This window comes from Sphaerodactylus townsendi, linkage group LG04 (assembly GCF_021028975.2).
Source record: "Sphaerodactylus townsendi isolate TG3544 linkage group LG04, MPM_Stown_v2.3, whole genome shotgun sequence".
NCBI lineage: Eukaryota > Metazoa > Chordata > Lepidosauria > Squamata > Sphaerodactylidae > Sphaerodactylus > Sphaerodactylus townsendi.
In genome coordinates, this window is record NC_059428.1 from 77,993,173 (window position 1) to 78,011,810 (window position 18,638).

Here is an 18,638-nt window from a genome sequence, read left to right on the forward strand (position 1 = left end):
CTGATGGAAACATGAAGTAAGAAGCTATTTAAATTAGCTAGTACCAAATTTAATGATCTATTATTAATGTGAGATATTTGCTTAGTTTTATTCCAGCAACTTTAGAAAATGCATCACAGTTATTCCTACTAATGCAAAGAAATTTAAATTAATTTTTACTGCTGCATTGCTTGTAACACAGGTCTCTAGACACTGCATTAGAATCTTAGATGTCTGTCTTACTGATAGGAAAAGTTAAAAGCTCCTATCATTTAAATGATGGAGATATAAAATATTCTCTCTGTTTCTGTAAGGTATTTACATGGCCAATCCAAAAATTACATAGAGCATTCTGCTAAGGCATGATGAATACATACGGGACAAATGCTAATTCAAAGAGCTTTCCAGTTTACTAACTGTAAGGTTGTGAAAACTATGGTTCTATTTGAAAAGTGAAATTACATTATTATTTCTATAGGCTTAAAAAGATACAGAACTTGTTCTTTTCCACAACACACAAACACATATACACCATGAAAATTGATGTCTATTTTGAATGAACTGTGTAACTGTAAATTACATAAGTTACACTGATGTAAAGGTGCCATTAAAAACAACAACAAGCAAACAGAAACAGTTAGGTTTCCAAAGAAAGTCGATAAAATAAAAATAATCTTGTACCAAAGAAAAATAAATTTAAAATTATATGTAGTACTTTCCCGTTTGCATGATGGAGATATACTACATATAATTCAGTAATTTATGCCAAATGTAGCCCATCCCATTTATTTGAAAATACTGCTAAAGATTACTCAGCCATATAGCAAAAATACATAGCTATATCCCCAGATCTGTATATCAACAGAATTCTATGGTATTGTCAGTGTAGGAAGAAAGTTGGAGCATCTGATTCTTCCATGCAAATAAATTCCCTGAATATGAGACATAAATATAGCCAAGGGTCAACAGCAAACCAATAGGTATTGTAGTCATTACTGTAAATGCAATGCAGAAAGAGTTTAGTGACAGAATGGATCAGCATAAGGCAGCATATATGTTAATTTATACAGCTGAAATGCTAGCTTAAAACACTTATTCATCTCTAGAATGATTTGCCTTTTAAAAGAAATGAGGTGACTACAAACACCTTAGTCTGATCCTGCTCCGCTGGTGCCAAAAGGAATCTGCATCATCCCTCTTTTGACCCCATATGCCAAATGCATGTTATAAAAAATCATCTGTTCTCTTAAAGAAAGTCAATAGGATTTTATTTACCAGACAATGTTATTTACCGTCATGCCTATTTTTTAAACATTGAATCACTGCAAGGGGGACAGGACACATTTTTCCAGGCCTATTCGCAATCCTAGTCCCTGGGGGTACCTTCATCGCTGATTGCTGCAATTTTGTTACCACTAAAGATATCACTAAAATTCATGAATACACAGTTCTGATTTAAAAATTATAGTTCCTGAGGTGGGTTCTCCATGCTCAAGGCAAAACTAAGAGATGCATTACCGTTAACATCAGCATCTATTTTTTTTTCTAATAAATGATGTTAACATGGAACATCACACATAGATGGTACACAAATATCATAGAAAGAGACAGAGAAATAAATTGGGAACACCAGTAGTGATAATGCGTGAACCAATAAAAGATCATTGCTGTATGCAGGAAAAAACCCAGTAAAGAGGAGCATATTCATGTACTCAATGGCCGTTACTGCACAGCAAAATTTAACCTGTGCACCAGTGGTTTTTTTTTAACCTGGGTCTATTTTATCCCAGTTTCTCCGTCCGCACAGCCACCTGTTTCTTTCCAGGATCCAAGTTATGATCAGGAGGTAATACTCCAGTTTGTTTCACACGAGCCTGGCTCTTTTGTATTTACACCACAAGTGCATCCCTGCATGTGCAAACCTCTTGGTTGAGAGCAGCGAGGTAGGAAAAATAAACTGGTTCTACTCCTGTGGAATTTTTATGGCAGCAGGGTCACTCTGGGATATTTGAATAGAATCACCAATTTGCCGATTTTTGAAAATGCTAGGCTAAGGGAAATATTTCAAGGCAACACTGGGGCAGGTTCTCTTTAGCACCAGGAGCCGTGCAGAAAACTTGCATGAATTGGGATATTTCACTTGCCCATCCCAGGATATCTGGATTGTGCGGAAATGGCCAATCATTGCTTTGCTTGAAATTGGATCCAACTGACGACAAAGTGGTATGGGTTCCAAAGGATTCAGAACCCTTGAGCATGATCCTCTGAGCTCACTGAAGAAAGTACTGATTCACAGAATTATCCTTAAAAACAAAACTTCCAAACAGAAAAGAGCTGCTTATGAAACCTCAGTGCTTAAGAAGAAGGAGAAGAAGAAAAGTTTGGATTTATATCCCCCCTTTCTCTCCTGTAGGAGACTCAAAGGGGCTTACAATCTCCTTGCCCTTTCCCCCTCACAACAAACACCCTGTGGGTAGGTGGGGCTGAGAGAGCTCCGAGAAGCTGTGACTAGCCCAAGGTCACCGAGCTGGCATGTGTGGGAGTGCACAGACTAATCTGAATTCCCTAGATCAGCCTCCACAGCTCAGGCAGCAGAGCTGGGAATCAAACCTGGTTCCTCCAGATTAGATACACGAGCTCTTAACCTCCTACGCCACTGCTGCTCCTTAAAAGGTGTAACTGCATAGGATGGCGATACATTTCATTTTGAGATTCTCATTGTTAGTTATTTACAAATCATTTTGGACAACTGTTATCTCAAGAGAAACAAGAACTGTTTGTAGAAATGTACAACCCCCTGAAAAGTTGATCTTGAGGGTTGTTCTGATGAATAAGGAGGAAAGTGGGTTGCAATGAAACAAGGGAACTGGATGAAATTTTCCTCTTTTATTACAGCAGCAATGGCCAACCTTGAGAGACTGACTGTATTTATGCTATAGAATAAATATGTGAATGTTAGCTATTTTCACATAATAAATCCACAAAATTCAAGTCTTACCACTGGAAAGTGAACTAATGCCTCCAGTATGTGCAAGCGACTATTCTCATATCACAAATATTAAAAGACTAATATTTATGGTTTTTCCCATATGAAACACAAAAAATATCTATTTTGTATTATATTTGGTGTTTGGGTATTTAAATCATACACAAGGTTAAATTCACATGAAATTAAAACTGCAGTTTTATATACCCAGTTATACACAGTTTTGCACACATTGTTCTACAGTTATATACACAGTTTTCTTATCTTTATATTCCAACATTAATCTGTAATTAATATTTATTTTATAGGCAACCTATTACAGATAAATTTGCTCCTATTTTAAGACTGTGTTCAAGACTGATCAGCAATACTTATAGTCCAATCCAAGGATGGGGTGAATTAGTCTTTGGCAAATGTGCTGATGGGGTGGGCAAACTGGCAAGCAGCCAGGTGATATGGACCTCAGCGATGCCTGACCTGGAAGGGAAACTGGCCTTCAATGCTGCATCTCCAGAAGGATGCCTGAATGGCTTGGCAATTCCAAGGGCATTACTGAGGGTGGAGCCAACATTAGTTGGCTTCTACCCAGGTTTTGGTGCTGGGAATATAGCACCTGGGATTTCAAAATTATGTCACCCAAAAGGGTGGCATGACTCCATTCAGACAATGGAGGGCATTCAGGTGACTGGAGAATGTTTCTTTCTCCCTGCCTCCCTGTGCTGCCTAAAAGCTCTCTGGAGGTGGTGGTATGGCAGCAGCAATGTCCTCAGCCACCTCAGGCTTTGGATTGGGCTGCCCATTAACAGTGCAATATAAGGACATTTTCCTAGGAGTAAGCTCCACATTGAGTAGACCTGAATAGGATGCTCAGAAAACCTGCTTAGGCTGGTACTGTAAATTTTCCAGAGTCACGTGTCAAAATATTCTTTACATTTTTTGTTGATCTAACTAGACTTAGAGCTTATTTAGACATAACAGGAATAACAATTACATACAGACTATAAAGTACAAATATATTATAATGACACATTACTGATTTGTATATCCTATTTCACTGAATTCCTATACCTTAAGATCTAATAAATGAATTCCCACCTCTATCAAAATTCCTAACAAGTTAGAACAAGTCAGTAATTTTATCCATTAACTCTAAGGAGATAACTGTTGTTTTTCAGGGTAGATTTTGGAAGGTGAATTTTGCATTTTGTTAAAGCTTTATAATTATAACTTTCAACCTCACTAAAATAAGCACTTTGAGTATGAATTATTTGCTCGAGAAAATTGTCAGGTTCACCCCAAATGATTTTTGAGGCTGAATAAATAAATATAATGAAAGTGGCAACTATGCCCCATATAAAACATAGTTTTATATGGCTAGTAAATTATCAACTTGGCATGTAGAATTTTCTTAAACTTTATTTGTACCATTATGTATGGGTAGTTTCAAATGACATAAATTTAGTCAATCTACATATTTTATAGCTTTTACCCATTGCTGGGGTTTTATTGTACTTATTTTCTATTGTAAGGGATTTTCCTGTTGCTTCTGGCTCTACCTGGACAGACAAGAGGGATAAGAAAGCACTCAGAAGCCAATCAGGAGGCTGTCATAACTCCTGGCCTTCAAGCTTTGGGGCAAGAAAGCTAGACTGTGGGTCCAACTGAGTCTGTGCCAAGACTGCACTTCACCTGGGAGTGCTTTGGGTCAAACCAAAACATCTAATTTCACATTTAAGTTCAGTTCAGGAATACCTGAATGCATTCTCCTCGTAATCTGTCTGGGCGAATTTTGATTCATTACCTAACACAAGCCAAAAGATGAAATGCAGGCCTGCTGCCTTAATCCTTTTTTAAAATAATAAAATTCATAACATTAAAAATTAGCACCGGGGTTGGGGGGTGGGAGAGAAGAGGAAAATAAATATTCTCCATAGAAAAGTGGAGAAAATGAACAAAGTAGCTTGCTTACCTCCATCTAGTTCTTCAGCACCAAAATGATTCCGGTAGAATAGCATAATCTCAATCTTGTAGCATTTGTAGATAGTCACTAAACAAATAAGAAGCAGCAGAATAGCACCAAGTCCACCAGCAAGTTCAACTGTGTACATTAGCTCTGCAAAGAATTGTAGAACATAATCACTACCAAATTCTGTAGTTATTTTTCTCAATCTTTGAAAAAAGAAACCTCTAAAAGTTCTCATATATAATACATTTGGTTCTCTGTTATGAATGCAGGGCATTTGCTTCAACGTTTGGTTTATTCAGATATATTATAACATCATAAACCATCACTTATGTTATCTTTTTGTTCAAGTAAACATTGGCAAAACAGGCATATGGGATACACACAGCAATTCACTTGTGAAGTTGCATTGCTGAATATATTTTTGTCAATCATGTAGAATAAAGCTAAAGACATAAATTTGTTTCCTTTTATAAATGTAAATGTGAGAAGACAAATTATTCCATGTCTCCCAGAATCTCCTGGTTTGGTTGTGTGTTAATATAACTGACACAATTCCCTGTTGATATGCTATTCATCTTCCCCCTCAGCACTCTATAAACAGCTTTGCTTTTGTTTTAGATGTTGCAAATCATCCCAATTTGTCATTTCTGACATTCATACTTGGAACATGACCACTTTCTTGTTTCATGGGAGATTACAGGATTGATTGGGATCACTGTCAGCTTCCTAAGATGAAAAAGGCCAGAATAAACAATGTTGTATCTGTCAAAAGATATCTCCTTATGTTACTTATCAGATAACTAAAAGTAGTATCATCATAGCCCATTGCCCTCCTATCGGCCAAGCAATTGCACACAAAAGTCATATGAATGATCACTATGAGTCAATTGTACTATCAGTTTTACTATTAAGAAGGCAATGAAAAATGATAAAATGAAAAGATATATCACTAAATGTCATAAGGCTCTTGTATTTTAAAATAACAATACTTCAATTAGAAGCAAAAAAATCATCAGTCATTTTCTCTCCCTCCTAAAAAAAGTTATAGGCTATATTATTTCTGTTTAAAAATGGCATTGGCTGGGATCAAAAACTAGTAAAAATAAAGTTTGGCAGATAAAACACAAATTTTAAAAAGTTGTGCTGTAAATGCAGTAATAAACTGATAAAGTAAATTTTCAAAAGCTTAGATGGTGGAGGTTAACTAGATGGAAAATGTGGCAAAATAAATTTGTATGCAATTCCATTGCTGCAGATATCATGCAGGTCTAATAGTGCATTTGTTGATGGCTTCTGTGTAAACATATTGGAAGAGCTTGGGGTTACTATTGACCTCATGCTTTATTACACTTGTACAAAAATTACTGGGGACCAGCAATGTGTGTGAAATAAGCCTTAATCTCATTGATTCAAGAAAAAACTATGCAGGAAATAGAACACCCTGGTTTCAACCAAAGACAAGGGTGTTCTTAGCCACAAGCTGCTGGCCTCTGGAGTTGCAATAGACAGCAGCAGCACATTCAAAGTAGCACCTGGGGCAATAGACTGTCCCTATACTCTTTAACATCTACATGAAACTGCTGGGGATTGTCATCTGAAGATTTGGGCTGGGTTGTCCCCAGTATGAGGACATGCTGTTTTTTTATATAGAGAGAGCAACAGAGAGCAGAGAGAAAGGGCAAGAACAGGCAAGGAAAAGGAGGACGACGATGAGAGGGGTCGCGATCAGGCAAAAGAGGGGATGGGGCGTGATCAGTTGATTTTGTGCCCCCCACATGACTCCCACGGGGTACGCCCAGGGCATTTGTCCCTGGATGTTTTCATGGGAGCTTTGTCGCTGGATAGCAGTGAGATGAATCGTTAGATTTGTGAACTTCACTGATTTCCCACAAACTTTCATTAGGGGATTTTAACCCAAATGTTACTTATGAGTTTTCTTTCTTTTTATAATTTCACTGTTCTCCAAAAGGAAAGAAAATGTACTTAAAATATAATTTTGATTTTTGTACAAAAAGTCTGTTTTTTTCATATCCTTCTCTTCATAGATGTAAAGGAAACATCTTCACATTCTTCAGTGTTAAGATCAGGACTGCCAAAAAATTGAATATTTCTTATCTTTAAGTAAAATATGTTTGTTTCTTTCAAATAAATACATTCTACAACAATTTCATTAGAATAGTAATAAAATGGTTTAGGAAATAAATGGAAATGGAAATTACATAGCACTGGTTTACCATAGCCCTGTATCACGTTATGCCACAAGTGATGCAGCCATTCACTGCTAACCAAAAGATGAGAATTTATGCTCATTATGCTAGGTGCAAAATATACCATTTATGTGCCTGTTGTAATGATGATACATTAAGGTATGGGGGAAATACTAGCATTGAAAAACAAGCCTAGAATTATTGTAAGATTAAACATAAACGATCTCATGGATTTACTTTACCTGAACAATGATGCAAGTTGTTGAATGGGTATGATATTACAGCATCTCCTTTAAGATTAAACAGTGGCCGTTTCTGCATGGCGGCGGAAGGGGTTGGGTCAGCATAGATGACGCCGCCCCAACCCCTCTGGGACCGTTTGCATGAACCGTCCCACAACCTCCCGGGAGTCGCAGGGCAGAGGGGGCGTGTCTCCAGGCCTCAGCGACGCGCCAGAGGGCCGCTTGGGACAAGGTAAGGTTAAGCCATGGACATGGGGGGGAGAAAGAGGCATGCCCGTGGAGCTGCTGCGATTCAAACGCGGCAAGCTGACTCCAAGCCGCCATTTTCCCCAAAACCTCGCTGGAGCAAAGCGAGGTTAGAGAGGAAAGCGGTGAAAACCTTCGCGGCGTACTTAGGCGGCGAAGCTAGTGGCTCCCTGGGGATGGCATTTTTGCCATCCCCAGGCCGCCGTATTCCGCCCTTGTGGAAGGGGCCAGTGTCTTTTTTTATTATTATTATTATTATTATTATTATTATTATTATTATTATTATTATTATTATTATTATTATTATTATTATTATTTTAGATTTTTATACCGCCCTATCCCCAAAGGGCTCTGGGCGGTGTACAACATTTAAAACACAATATAATTAAATAAACATTTAAAAGCAGCGATAAAATTTCCCAATATAATTACCAAGTATAAAACTCAAGTTTAGATTTAAATTTAAATTCAAGATGTAAGGTGGCGTCCAGCGTTCCAAAAATATAAAGTCCCTCCCTCCCCGCGGTAAAGGGAGGCATGGCGAGTCTCATTAGGTGGTAAGCGGCAGAGATATTAAGGGCCAAGGAAGGGGCACTATTAGCGGCTGGTTCCTCCAAAGGCCCGGCAGAACAGCTCCGTCTTACAGGCCCTGCGGAACTCCCCAAGGTCCCACAGGGCCCGGACAGCTGGTGGAAGAGCGTTCCACCAGGCCGGGGCCAGGGCTGTAAAGGTCCTGGCCCGTGTGGAGGCCAGCCGCATTGCCAAGGGGCCAGGGACCACCAGTAGATTGGCCTCCGCCGATCGGAGAGGCCACGTAGGGACGTATGGGGTGATGCGGTCTCGAAGATACGATGGCCCCAGGCCGCGAATGGCCTTAAAGGTCAACACCAACACCTTGAAGATGATCCGGAACTCTACTGGAAGCCAATGCAGCTGCCGCAGCACAGGCTGAATGTGTTCTCGAAAGCCGCTGCCTGTAAGCAGACATGCTGCTGCATGGTGAACCAGTTTTAATCGCCGGGTCAAACGCAAAGGAAGGCCCGCGTAGAGCGAGTTACAATAGTCTAATCTGGAGATGACCGTTGCATGGATCACAGAGGCTAGATCCGTTCTGGAGAGGAAGGGGGCCAGTCGCCGGGCCTGACGAAGGAGGAAAAAAAGCAGCCGGGTTGTATGGGCCACCTGGGTCTCCATTGAGAGAGACAAATCCAGGTGGACCCCCAGGCTGCAGACGGAGGGGGTCGGTGCCAATGTGACCCCCTCCCACACCGGCGGCTGGAAAGTCCCTCCCCCCCTCACGGCCGAGCCAGAGGATCTCCGTCTTCGATGGATTCAGTTTTAACCTGCTCTGTCGCAACCAACCAGCGACCGCCTCCAAACAGTGCTGTAGAGCCGCAGGGGCGGTGGCTGCTCCCCCCTCCATCAACAGAATGAGCTGTGTGTCATCAGCGTACTGATGGCAAATCAGCCCAAAACTCCGTACCAGCTGAGCAAGAGGTCGCATATAGATGTTAAATAACAGCGGGGACAATAATGCCCCCTGGGGTACACGCGTGGGCGGGCACTTCCGGGAGGCCTGGTCCCCGCACCTCACTTGCTGATTCCGGCCCGGGAGAAAGCGAGGTTATCCACTGAAGGACAGTGCCCCGCCTCGAGGTGACCAGGCCCGGTGGGCCAAAAGGTCGTGGTCGACCACATCAAGCGCTCGCGGTGAGATCTAACAACACCAGCAGCGCCGATCCGCCTGGTCAAGCTGAATACAGAGTGTATCTGTATGGCGACAAGAACAGTCTCCGTCCCATGCCCAGCACGGAAGCGGACTGGAAGGGGTCAAAGCCGATCGTCATCCAGAAAACCTTGAAGCTGCTCCAGCACCACTCTCTCAATTACCTTCCCACAGAAGCGAAAGATTGAGAAGGAGGCGGTGGTGTGGCCAGATCAACTGGATCCTAACGATTGGTCTTTTAAAGAGTGCAGGTGGACCACTGCCTCCGCTTCAACCCATCCAGGAAGGTTCCTTGCTCAAAGAAGAGAACCATTGATGATGCACTCAACAGATGGGGTGCGTAGCTCCGCCCGGCAGGTTTTCACAAACCAGGGAACGAGGCACGGATCCCAGAAAGGGACGAGGTGAAGTAGGATCTAACAGCAGGCTGGAAGGCTCTGCAATGGAACAGCCCGGCTTCACAGAGCAGGGAAAACTGGGTTCGAAACAAAAGGGACCGAAGGCGAGCAAAGGGAGTCCCCAGTTCGCTAAGCTGGTAGCTAAGCTAGCGTGGATGGAAGGTCATGGCGGAATGACGCGATCTTATCTCGCGAAAAAAGCTCATAAATGCTTACTCACAGCTGATATCCAATTGGGGGTTTGAACGGATCTCTCCGATAAAGGAGGGTCAATGACCGAATTATCACGGAATAATGAAATTGTGCCGCGCGGGGGAGCCCTAGCAGGCCAGCGAGGAGGAGGAGGAGAAGAAAGTCCTCTTCGCCATCCTTAACCCGCCATTGCAGCCATCTCCGCAGAACTTTCATAAAGCGTCCCTATAGGATGTTAAGCGACTTTAACTTCGTCCACGAGATTTCCTCCACACTTTCGCTCTAGGCGTCCCACACAGCCCCGCTTCGCCATGTATGGCGCCAGCTCCTCTGTATACCACCCAGGCGCCGAGGCCGGGACGTAGAAGACGCCCGGGGGGGCAACAACATCCAATGGCATCGGAGAGTCGGGGAATTCCAATCCTCCACCTGCTCATGTCGAGGTGTGCTGGCGGGTTCAGGGATTCCCTTAGAGCATTCAAGGAAACCAAGTGGATCCATGAGTCTCCGTGGGCGGGCATAAATCCAGCCCGTCGCCTGAAGAGCGGGGTTGGTGTGACAAGATCCACCCCGGACCTTCAGGAAGAAATGGGTCGGACCATGGCACTCTATCAATAGAGGATCTGACCAGACTTATCCCCGACCCAAAGACCAAGTCCAGCTGATGTGCCCAGCCTCATGGGTGGGGCCAGAATTTATCAGGGAGAGGCCAAGCGTTGCCATGGATGACACTAGGTCGCGGCTGCCGTACGCCATATGAGAGCAGCGTCGGCATGGGCGTTGAAAGTCCCCAAGACAATAAGTCTGGGGAATCGCCTTGATCGCCCAGTCCGCCACCACCTCCAGCAGCAGCGGCAGGCTGTCTCGATGCGCTAGGCGACCGGTACACCAGGAAAGGAACAGCCAACCTCTCTCGAGGCCAACCACTCCAGAGCCGACACACTCTATGCGGTGACCTCTGGGGCCGGGGGCTGCCCTGAAGAGGGAATAGATTCCACGGATGAACAAGTGCTACACCGCCCCGACCCTGGAGTTAAGTGATGCGGTGAAGACACGCGAAACCCGAGGCAGCGGTGACTTCGCTAAAGGCGGCGGTCTCACCTTCCAGCGCACCCAGGTTTGTTGATGCATACCAGGTCCACCTGCTGGGCTCCGAGAAAGTCCCGGAGCACCATGGTCTTATTATTAATGGACCTGGCATTAATTAACACCAAAGACGAAGCAGAGTATCCCTGATCCCAACCACCATCGTTTCTCGGGATAGGTCGGAGGTCAGAAGGCAGACGAGCATAATTGTTTCTCGTGTGTCTTCTATCATATGGCCACCGCCATATGCAATTTGCAAATCATGCAATTTTTACCATTAAAGTTATAAAAACCCCACTTCATATGTACTTCTTTACTTCAGTATCATCAAGTCTCAGTGAAATGAATGGGATGCAAGCATCCCCAACTTTCCCAGATTGGGTAGACAATCTGTACAAACCAAGAGTATGTCCCAGAATCCTTTTGGGCCCTACAGGGGTTTTTTTGGGGGGATTACCTATGTGATTTTATAAAATGGTAGCCATAGATCTCAGACATCTGCACTACTTCTGCCATGTAAGGCACTCTACACAAAACTGAATGATCTCTGGTGCCAGCTGGATAGAGGTGAATCAGTGTTGCTGTTGTTGCTCGATCTCACAGAAGCATTTGATACCATCAATCATGACCTTTTGATCCACCGCCTCACTGTTTCTGGGGTCCAAGCTCTGGAGTAGCTGACCTCATTCCTCTAGAACAGGGGTAGGGAACCTGCGGCTCTCCAGATGTTCAGGAACTACAATTCCCATCAGCCCCTACCAGCATGGCCAATTGGCCATGCTGACAGAGGCTGATGGGAATTGTAGTTCCTGAACATCTGGAGAGCCGCAGGTTCCCTACCCCTGCTCTAGAACCAGGGATAGAGGGTGGCGTATGGGAGGCGCCTTGTTGATTAAAGGGTGCCCCAGGGAGCAATCTTTTCTCCAGTGTTATTTAACATCTACATGTGACCTTTTGCACAGCTGGTCTGGAGTTTTGGATTGTGTTGTCATCCATATGCTGATGACAACTAGTTATATCTATTGATGGGGAACTGGTCAAAAGGCACCCAGGAATATCTGGCTTGATGTTTGAAGGCTGTTGTGAAATTGTTGCACCAGAACAGGCTGAAGGAAAATCCATTGAAGAGTGAGGTGAGGTCCTGTGGCTGGGCTGGAGAAGGGCAGTGGGAGAGAACAGGATACCAACATTGGACTGTGTGATACTGGCATCTTTACCCACAGTCCAGAGCCTGGGAGTTACTCTGGATGCCTCATTATCTGTGGAGGCCCAGGCCACAGAGACAGCCAAATCGACATTTTACCAAAGCAGCTTGCCCCAAGCTTGTCCCACCCTGATTTAGTCACAATGATCTATGCAACAGTTACCTCCAGATTAGATTACTGTAATTCACTCTATGTTGAGCTACCCTTAATATTTGATGGGTTGTTGTCTGTCACCCTGAGCCTGGATAGGGTGAGGTATAAATCTATGATAAACTAACACACACACCCCCCCCCAGTTCTTAATATTGTGTACGAAACTTGCTTGTAAATTCTGCTTTTATTTAAGAAGCCCCTTTAAATTATTATTATTTTTAGGAATTGTCTCTGACAATATGAGATACATAGGAGAAAACAAGAATCTTAGGTTGGCCTCAATCAGAGTCAGGGCCTTTTGTGCCCTAGATCCAGCTTGTCTGTCAGTTAACACCATGGCTCTGTTAGACCTTAAACAGTCCTGCGTGGGCTGTAAGATGGAGATACTTCACCGGGCTTTGGGTTGAGGCCACCCACTTGTCTGATTCCATCTGCTGACCTCCCAACTATGAACCACCAAGCATATATTTTAGTTGGCATTGCTCCCTCTTTTTAATTTTCCCCATGCTCAGACAGTTCTTACTAAGAGGCTGTATCGAGGTGCGGAGGATGCTCATCACAGAATCATGTTGCTGTTTATTTACCATCTGTGGGGGTTACAATTGATGTTTTAGATATAGGTATGTACACTGCCAAGAGCCCAACCCTGGTCAGAAGGGGTGGACTATTAAATAAATAACTACATACATACATACATAGGCAAGTAAAGGAAAAAAATAATTTCAACTCTAATATTTTCCTCATACAATTGGGACAAAATAATCATAGATTGTATCTTTTCAGCCAAGGGATAATTCCTCCTGAATTTCAGACATTTGTCTCAATTTCCTCTCACCCCACCTCAGGTATGTAGTATTTTTAGTGGTTTAGAGATCAGAAACAAAACCCTTTTGCTTAATAAAAGAAAAGTGATAATACTTTTAAAGAATCATCAGTGAAAACACTATGGAAGTCTATTATTCAGTGTTTGGCTGCAGTTGTAGTAGTACTGGGTTGCTCTCGTGATGATTTGGGCATTGGGGCAGGTTCACTTGGGGGAAGGCTGTTCAAATGTGCTTGTCTCTTCTGTTTTGGATACCTCCATATGGGGTCTTGGGGGTTTATGCCCAGCTTGTAGGCTGCAGACTGACAAGGGAATCATGACTGGCTTATGCCTGCACAGATCCCATTCTGCAATTTCCCTCTAGCAGGTGGCCTGGCGGGGATGGTGTAACTTTGGCCGCCAGGTGGGTTGCCCTATGTTGGATCTGCTCCCAGTGTTCCTTCTGCTGTAGTCAATAAAAGTTGTGGCTTAATTTTCCCCAACCCAGAATATGTGTGGCTTTTCCTCCTCTGCTCCCAGGCTCACTCCCCCACTCTGCTCCCAGGCTCACTCCCCCACTCCCCCACTTGTCCCAGGGTCCACAAACTCCCCTACTGTATGAAATCAACAGAATGAGACTTACTCCCCTACTCTCCTACTCTAGTCCCTCTCCCTAAATTCTACTTCTATGGAACAGGAGATCGTTATGAACAGTGTGGGATGTGGAAGAAGGGAATAATTTTTTAAAATACACTGATGGAATGGCCCTTCTGTCAGTGGAAATTTTTTTATTAATACTTGGTATAATAATATTAAATATGACTATTTGTTTAGTTATTTGGTTAGTTAATATCAGTTTGGTTAGTTAATATGCAGTTTTAAAAAGGTGCAAGTCACGTCACATCTCCCTAGCCTTTATGTTACGATGTTAAAATTAAAGACCTTTCCCTGTTTAAATACTGAGAGTGAGCTCTAAAAGGCTGCAGAGAAAAATTACTAGGCATTTCCTAAGGGAAATAGTATTGTTAAACATAACAAATGAATGAGTGCCAAAGAGAAACATTTGAGGGCAAGGCAATCATTTAGAATACAGGCAATTAACAATAGGGGCTTTTTTTTCTACTGCACTTGGCGAAATCTCCTCTAAGGAAAAAGCCCATTGATTGCTATTGCAGTTGTAGAGAGATTTTTTAAAAAATAAATTGCTTCAATTTGAAACAAGATTTGCTACAAGCATTTTGACCAGTGGGTACATTTTTTTTATTGGAATGGTTTGACCAAGCAATGCAGTGAAAGAAACAGCTAATTAAAATAAAGTACCAGCATTCTTCAGACATATTGAATGATACCATGGGTAATAAATGCATTCATTTTACACTAATCCTGCCATAATTATCACATGCACTTCTGGGATGTATCTTTGATCTGCACCTGGTTTTAATTTTTGATAAACCTCCTCAGCAATGTCACAGAGGTAATTTACTTATCATTAGCTGCACTTGCACAGAGAAGTAAATAAATGAAAAAGTGCTCTCAGAACCTTACATCTACTACATACTTAGTTTCCTGAGAGGCCTTATATATTACAGCCTGAAATAGCATTCCATACTTCATAATACACATGATGCTGTTGTATCAAACACCATAATGCATTTTAATCAATAAGTGCATCTAAGTACGCAATTCTCTGTTCCATCCCCAGCTTATGAATCTGCTTTATAAGGGACTCAGTGCTGTGGTTTTAAATGCCTACTGCCTATTGAAGTATTTTCTGGCGTTAAGCAAGGAGGGTTCTAGTACATAATCTGAAATAGACCTTCCCTGTTATTGATAACTGTGTGCTGTCTGTTATTGATCATGAATTTAAAGAGCAAATGGGTTCCCATCTTATTTCCTTCCAAGGCAAATAAGGTGAGGTTGATGAAACAAGAGAAAAACCTCTCTTCCCCTACAGGTCTCTAAATGGAAATTGTGACTATTTTTTTTTTTAAAAAAACCTTAGCAGATCCAGTTATCTCTTTTTAGAACTGTATGCAAGCACTTTGAAGTTTAACAAAAATCTCTACACAACTTTCAAATTGTTGTGACAGGAGATTAGCAAGGTGGACAAAAACATGGTTTGCTTTTAAAGGCACTGACTGTTTAAATGGATTCTGAAAAAAAATACTGGAGACAAGCTTTCCATTGAAATAACTGATACGTGTAATACCTGGTCCTTATCTTCTGTAAGATTCCATAGACCTGGGGGAAGCCAGTGACAAGATGGATTGCCTTGGTTGACCATAGACTTGATTTCAAACAGTTTTTGGTGCTCATTTTCATTTCACTGGTATAAAAAAAAGTCCATCTGTTTTTCAGTGTGCTTTCAGCTTTTTTCTAAAAGTGGGTTTTTTCTCAAGGCCAGGATCTTCCTTGAACAAGAGACTAGCTCAGGAACTACAGGTAGTTCAATCACAAGCAGGTAAGAAACAGTTCTGGCACTGTTCAGCAAACCTCCTCAGGAAGGAGTTTGTGCAAGGGATTTCACAAGAGTTCACTCGCTGCTGTGACATTGCTATATACAATGTCGGGAAGAAAAGCAGAAAAATATAGCATTTGCCCTGATGTTTTCTTTCCAATGTACCAACTGCATCCTAGCATCCATTCAGATAAAGCATAGAGGAAGAAACACTGAAGCTATAATATCCCTGCTAGAGTTGCCTGCTCTGGACTGCGAAACACCTGGAGATTTTGTGGTTGCGGCCAGGCTGGGAGGGTGAGGTGTGGGGTAGAGAAGGACTTCAGCAGAGTACAATGACTTGGGAGTCCTCCCTCTGAAGCCATTTTCTCTAGGAGAACTAATGTCTACAATCTTGTAATATCATGATATTTCCAGGCCCCACTTGTAGGCTGGCAAACCAATCTCTAGTAGCAGAGACTGTTTACCCTGGTCTCTTCATCACCTCCCTGTTTGAGGTGCTGTCAAGCAAGGGAAGAGTAGTGACTGGAATACTCTGGAAAGTAGAGTGGTGATAAAAGTGGATAAGCTACAAGTTCGTATCAATTGTGTGTGTGTAAAGTAGTGTAAAGTCACAGCAGACTTACAGCAACCCCAGTAAGGGGCTTGCAAGGTAAGGTAGAAGTTTACCATGGCTTGCCTCAGCAAAGTCATTCTTGGTGGTGGCCCTTCCAGGTACTGACCCTGCTTAGCTTCTAAGAGCTAATGAAACTTGGCAATACCATGCCATCTTTTCTAAAATATAACGCATGTTCTATGATCAGTTTTGTTTAAGAATATTCATTAGTGCCTTATTATTGCTTTGACTAACAGCCTAACTTTATGCTACAAACTTCCTAAGTTTGCCACTGGGATATGCAGCTATATTGTAGATGCTAGCTCCTGGTGGGAACTTATAATTAAGCATGCACAGGGGCTGATGTGGATTGAAATTGTTGTGCAGAAGGAGTAGGGATGCCAACCTCCAGGTGGGACCTGGGGATCTCCCAGTATGACAGCTCATCTCCAGATTACATAGATCATTCCCCTGAAAAAAATGATGTTTTGAGTGGTGGATTCTATGGTATTGGAAGCCACTGCTCTCCCTATCGTCCTTCCCAGGGTCCACCCCCAAATCTCAGGAGATTTCCAACATGGAACAGGCAACCCTAAGAAGAAGAAATTCCTAACTTCACCTCTGCGCTGTTTTCGATGGATGAAACAGCCCCAGAGCTGCAAGGGGGAGATTTATCTTTCGTTGGGAACCAGCACATGCAAGCATTAAATGACTCACAGAAGAGAAAAAATGCTTCCTCCTGTGGTCCCTGGCCTGGAAATCAGCACAGGGAGAAGGCATGAATTCCTGCTTCTATTGTGCAGCAGTCTGGATCCAGATTGGCCAGCTACAGAGGCATACGAGGGAGAAATGGCGCCCAGGGCAACATCTGCTCTGGGTGTTGCAGCAGTGGGATGATTCCTGCCCTCCCTAACCTCACTGAGGGGGAGGAAGCTGGCCTGCAGCCATAGTGAACAACTCATGCCCCAGCATGTGGAGAGCCACCGGGCACTGGCTGGGTCACTGTGCTGTGGGAGAGACTGGGTGCAGGGACCCAGCCTGCTTCAGGTACCCCCATGTAGCAACATGGCATGCACCTGGGAACATGAGTTACCCCATGTCCCCATTAGCAATACATCACTGGCCAGCTACATGCTTACCCATGAGTTTCCATCAAGAACAAGTAGCAACAATAGAGCTGAAAGTTCGAGTGGCTAACTCATGCAGTTTATAATATCCAGTTAGACTCTGAGTTTGGGAAAAAAGGATTTCTAGTATTGGCTGTTGTGGGTTTTACGGACTATGCGGCCATTGTCTGATAATTTTTGCTCCTAACGTGTCACCCACATCTCTGGCTAGCATCTTCAGAGGCATGTCATGGTAAGATTAGCCTGAAACCCCCTCAACAGCCAGTTGATTCCAGTTGTGAAAGCCTTCAACAATATATAGATTTTTAGTATATTATTTGCACATAATTGGTTCACTAATGGTTAAAAGTTTCAAGAACGTGTGAGTTGTTTCTATTGCCATACACATTTTATTCTAGTTTTTTACCAACACATAACAGATGTTGCAGCATAAAATGTGTTAATACCACATCATATGGAGCCTTTTGAAAAGTCAACAGCATTACATAAATGTGTTACAAACAGTATTAGATTTGCAATTTGTTAATGGAGTTATAAAGTAGAATTGATATTTTTTTGTTTTGATGAATTCTTATTTTGAGAAATAAGAACTGATGCCATAAAGATTCAAGACAATAGAAAGTTAAGCTGGTTCAAGCTCCTGAGTTCACAAAATAGCTTAGTAGTCTCATATCAGTGATATAGCATTTAATGTTTTTTAACAACTCTACCACTAGAAGTCAACAGCATAATTCTGCAAGTTAAATTTTCAACTGTTAAAATGCTGAGAAAGTTAATAGAAAAAAACCATGGAGTTATCTTACAATTTATTAACTAAACTGGGTCATCCTACATAGTTGAACTTGTAGGGCTTTTTTTAATTTTGAGAAATGGTATTTATTATTTATTCATTATATAAATATTTATAAGCCGGCTGTCTTGCAAGAAAAATGAGCACTTAAGGTGGGTCACAACAAATTAAAATAATAAAACAAAATGTCTAAAATTCAACAACAAATATAGCTTCATTAAAACAGCTCTTAAAAACTAAGATCTTCAAGAACTCTTGCATACCCATAAAATGGCAGTCAAGAGTGTGAAATCAATGAGAAAATGTTGGTAGAGTCCAAACCAAGTGTCCTTTGTGTGAGAAGCTGCTGCTTTGGAATGGACACCCTCCTCAGAGACAATGGTGAACCCTTTTGAGCTCTTCTGAAGCATCTTCTGATCCAAAGAGATACACCAGTGCTGGAATTAGCTACTTGGTTTAGAAAAGAGCTGCTTGTTGAAG

The 18,638-nt window shown here is 42.3% G+C and overlaps 1 protein-coding gene across 6 annotated transcripts in view; it reads right to left on the reverse strand.

Moving 5' to 3' along the window:
- Nucleotides 1-18,638, reverse strand: part of IL1RAPL1 (interleukin 1 receptor accessory protein like 1) — a 949,422-nt gene that overhangs the window by 21,084 nt on the left and 909,700 nt on the right. For all 6 annotated transcript variants that reach the window (XM_048494984.1, XM_048494983.1, XM_048494987.1 and 3 more), the window contains one exon: nt 4,935-5,078. In XM_048494984.1, coding sequence (XP_048350941.1) covers nt 4,935-5,078 — 144 coding nt within the window. The remainder of the gene's footprint in view (nt 1-4,934; nt 5,079-18,638) is intronic.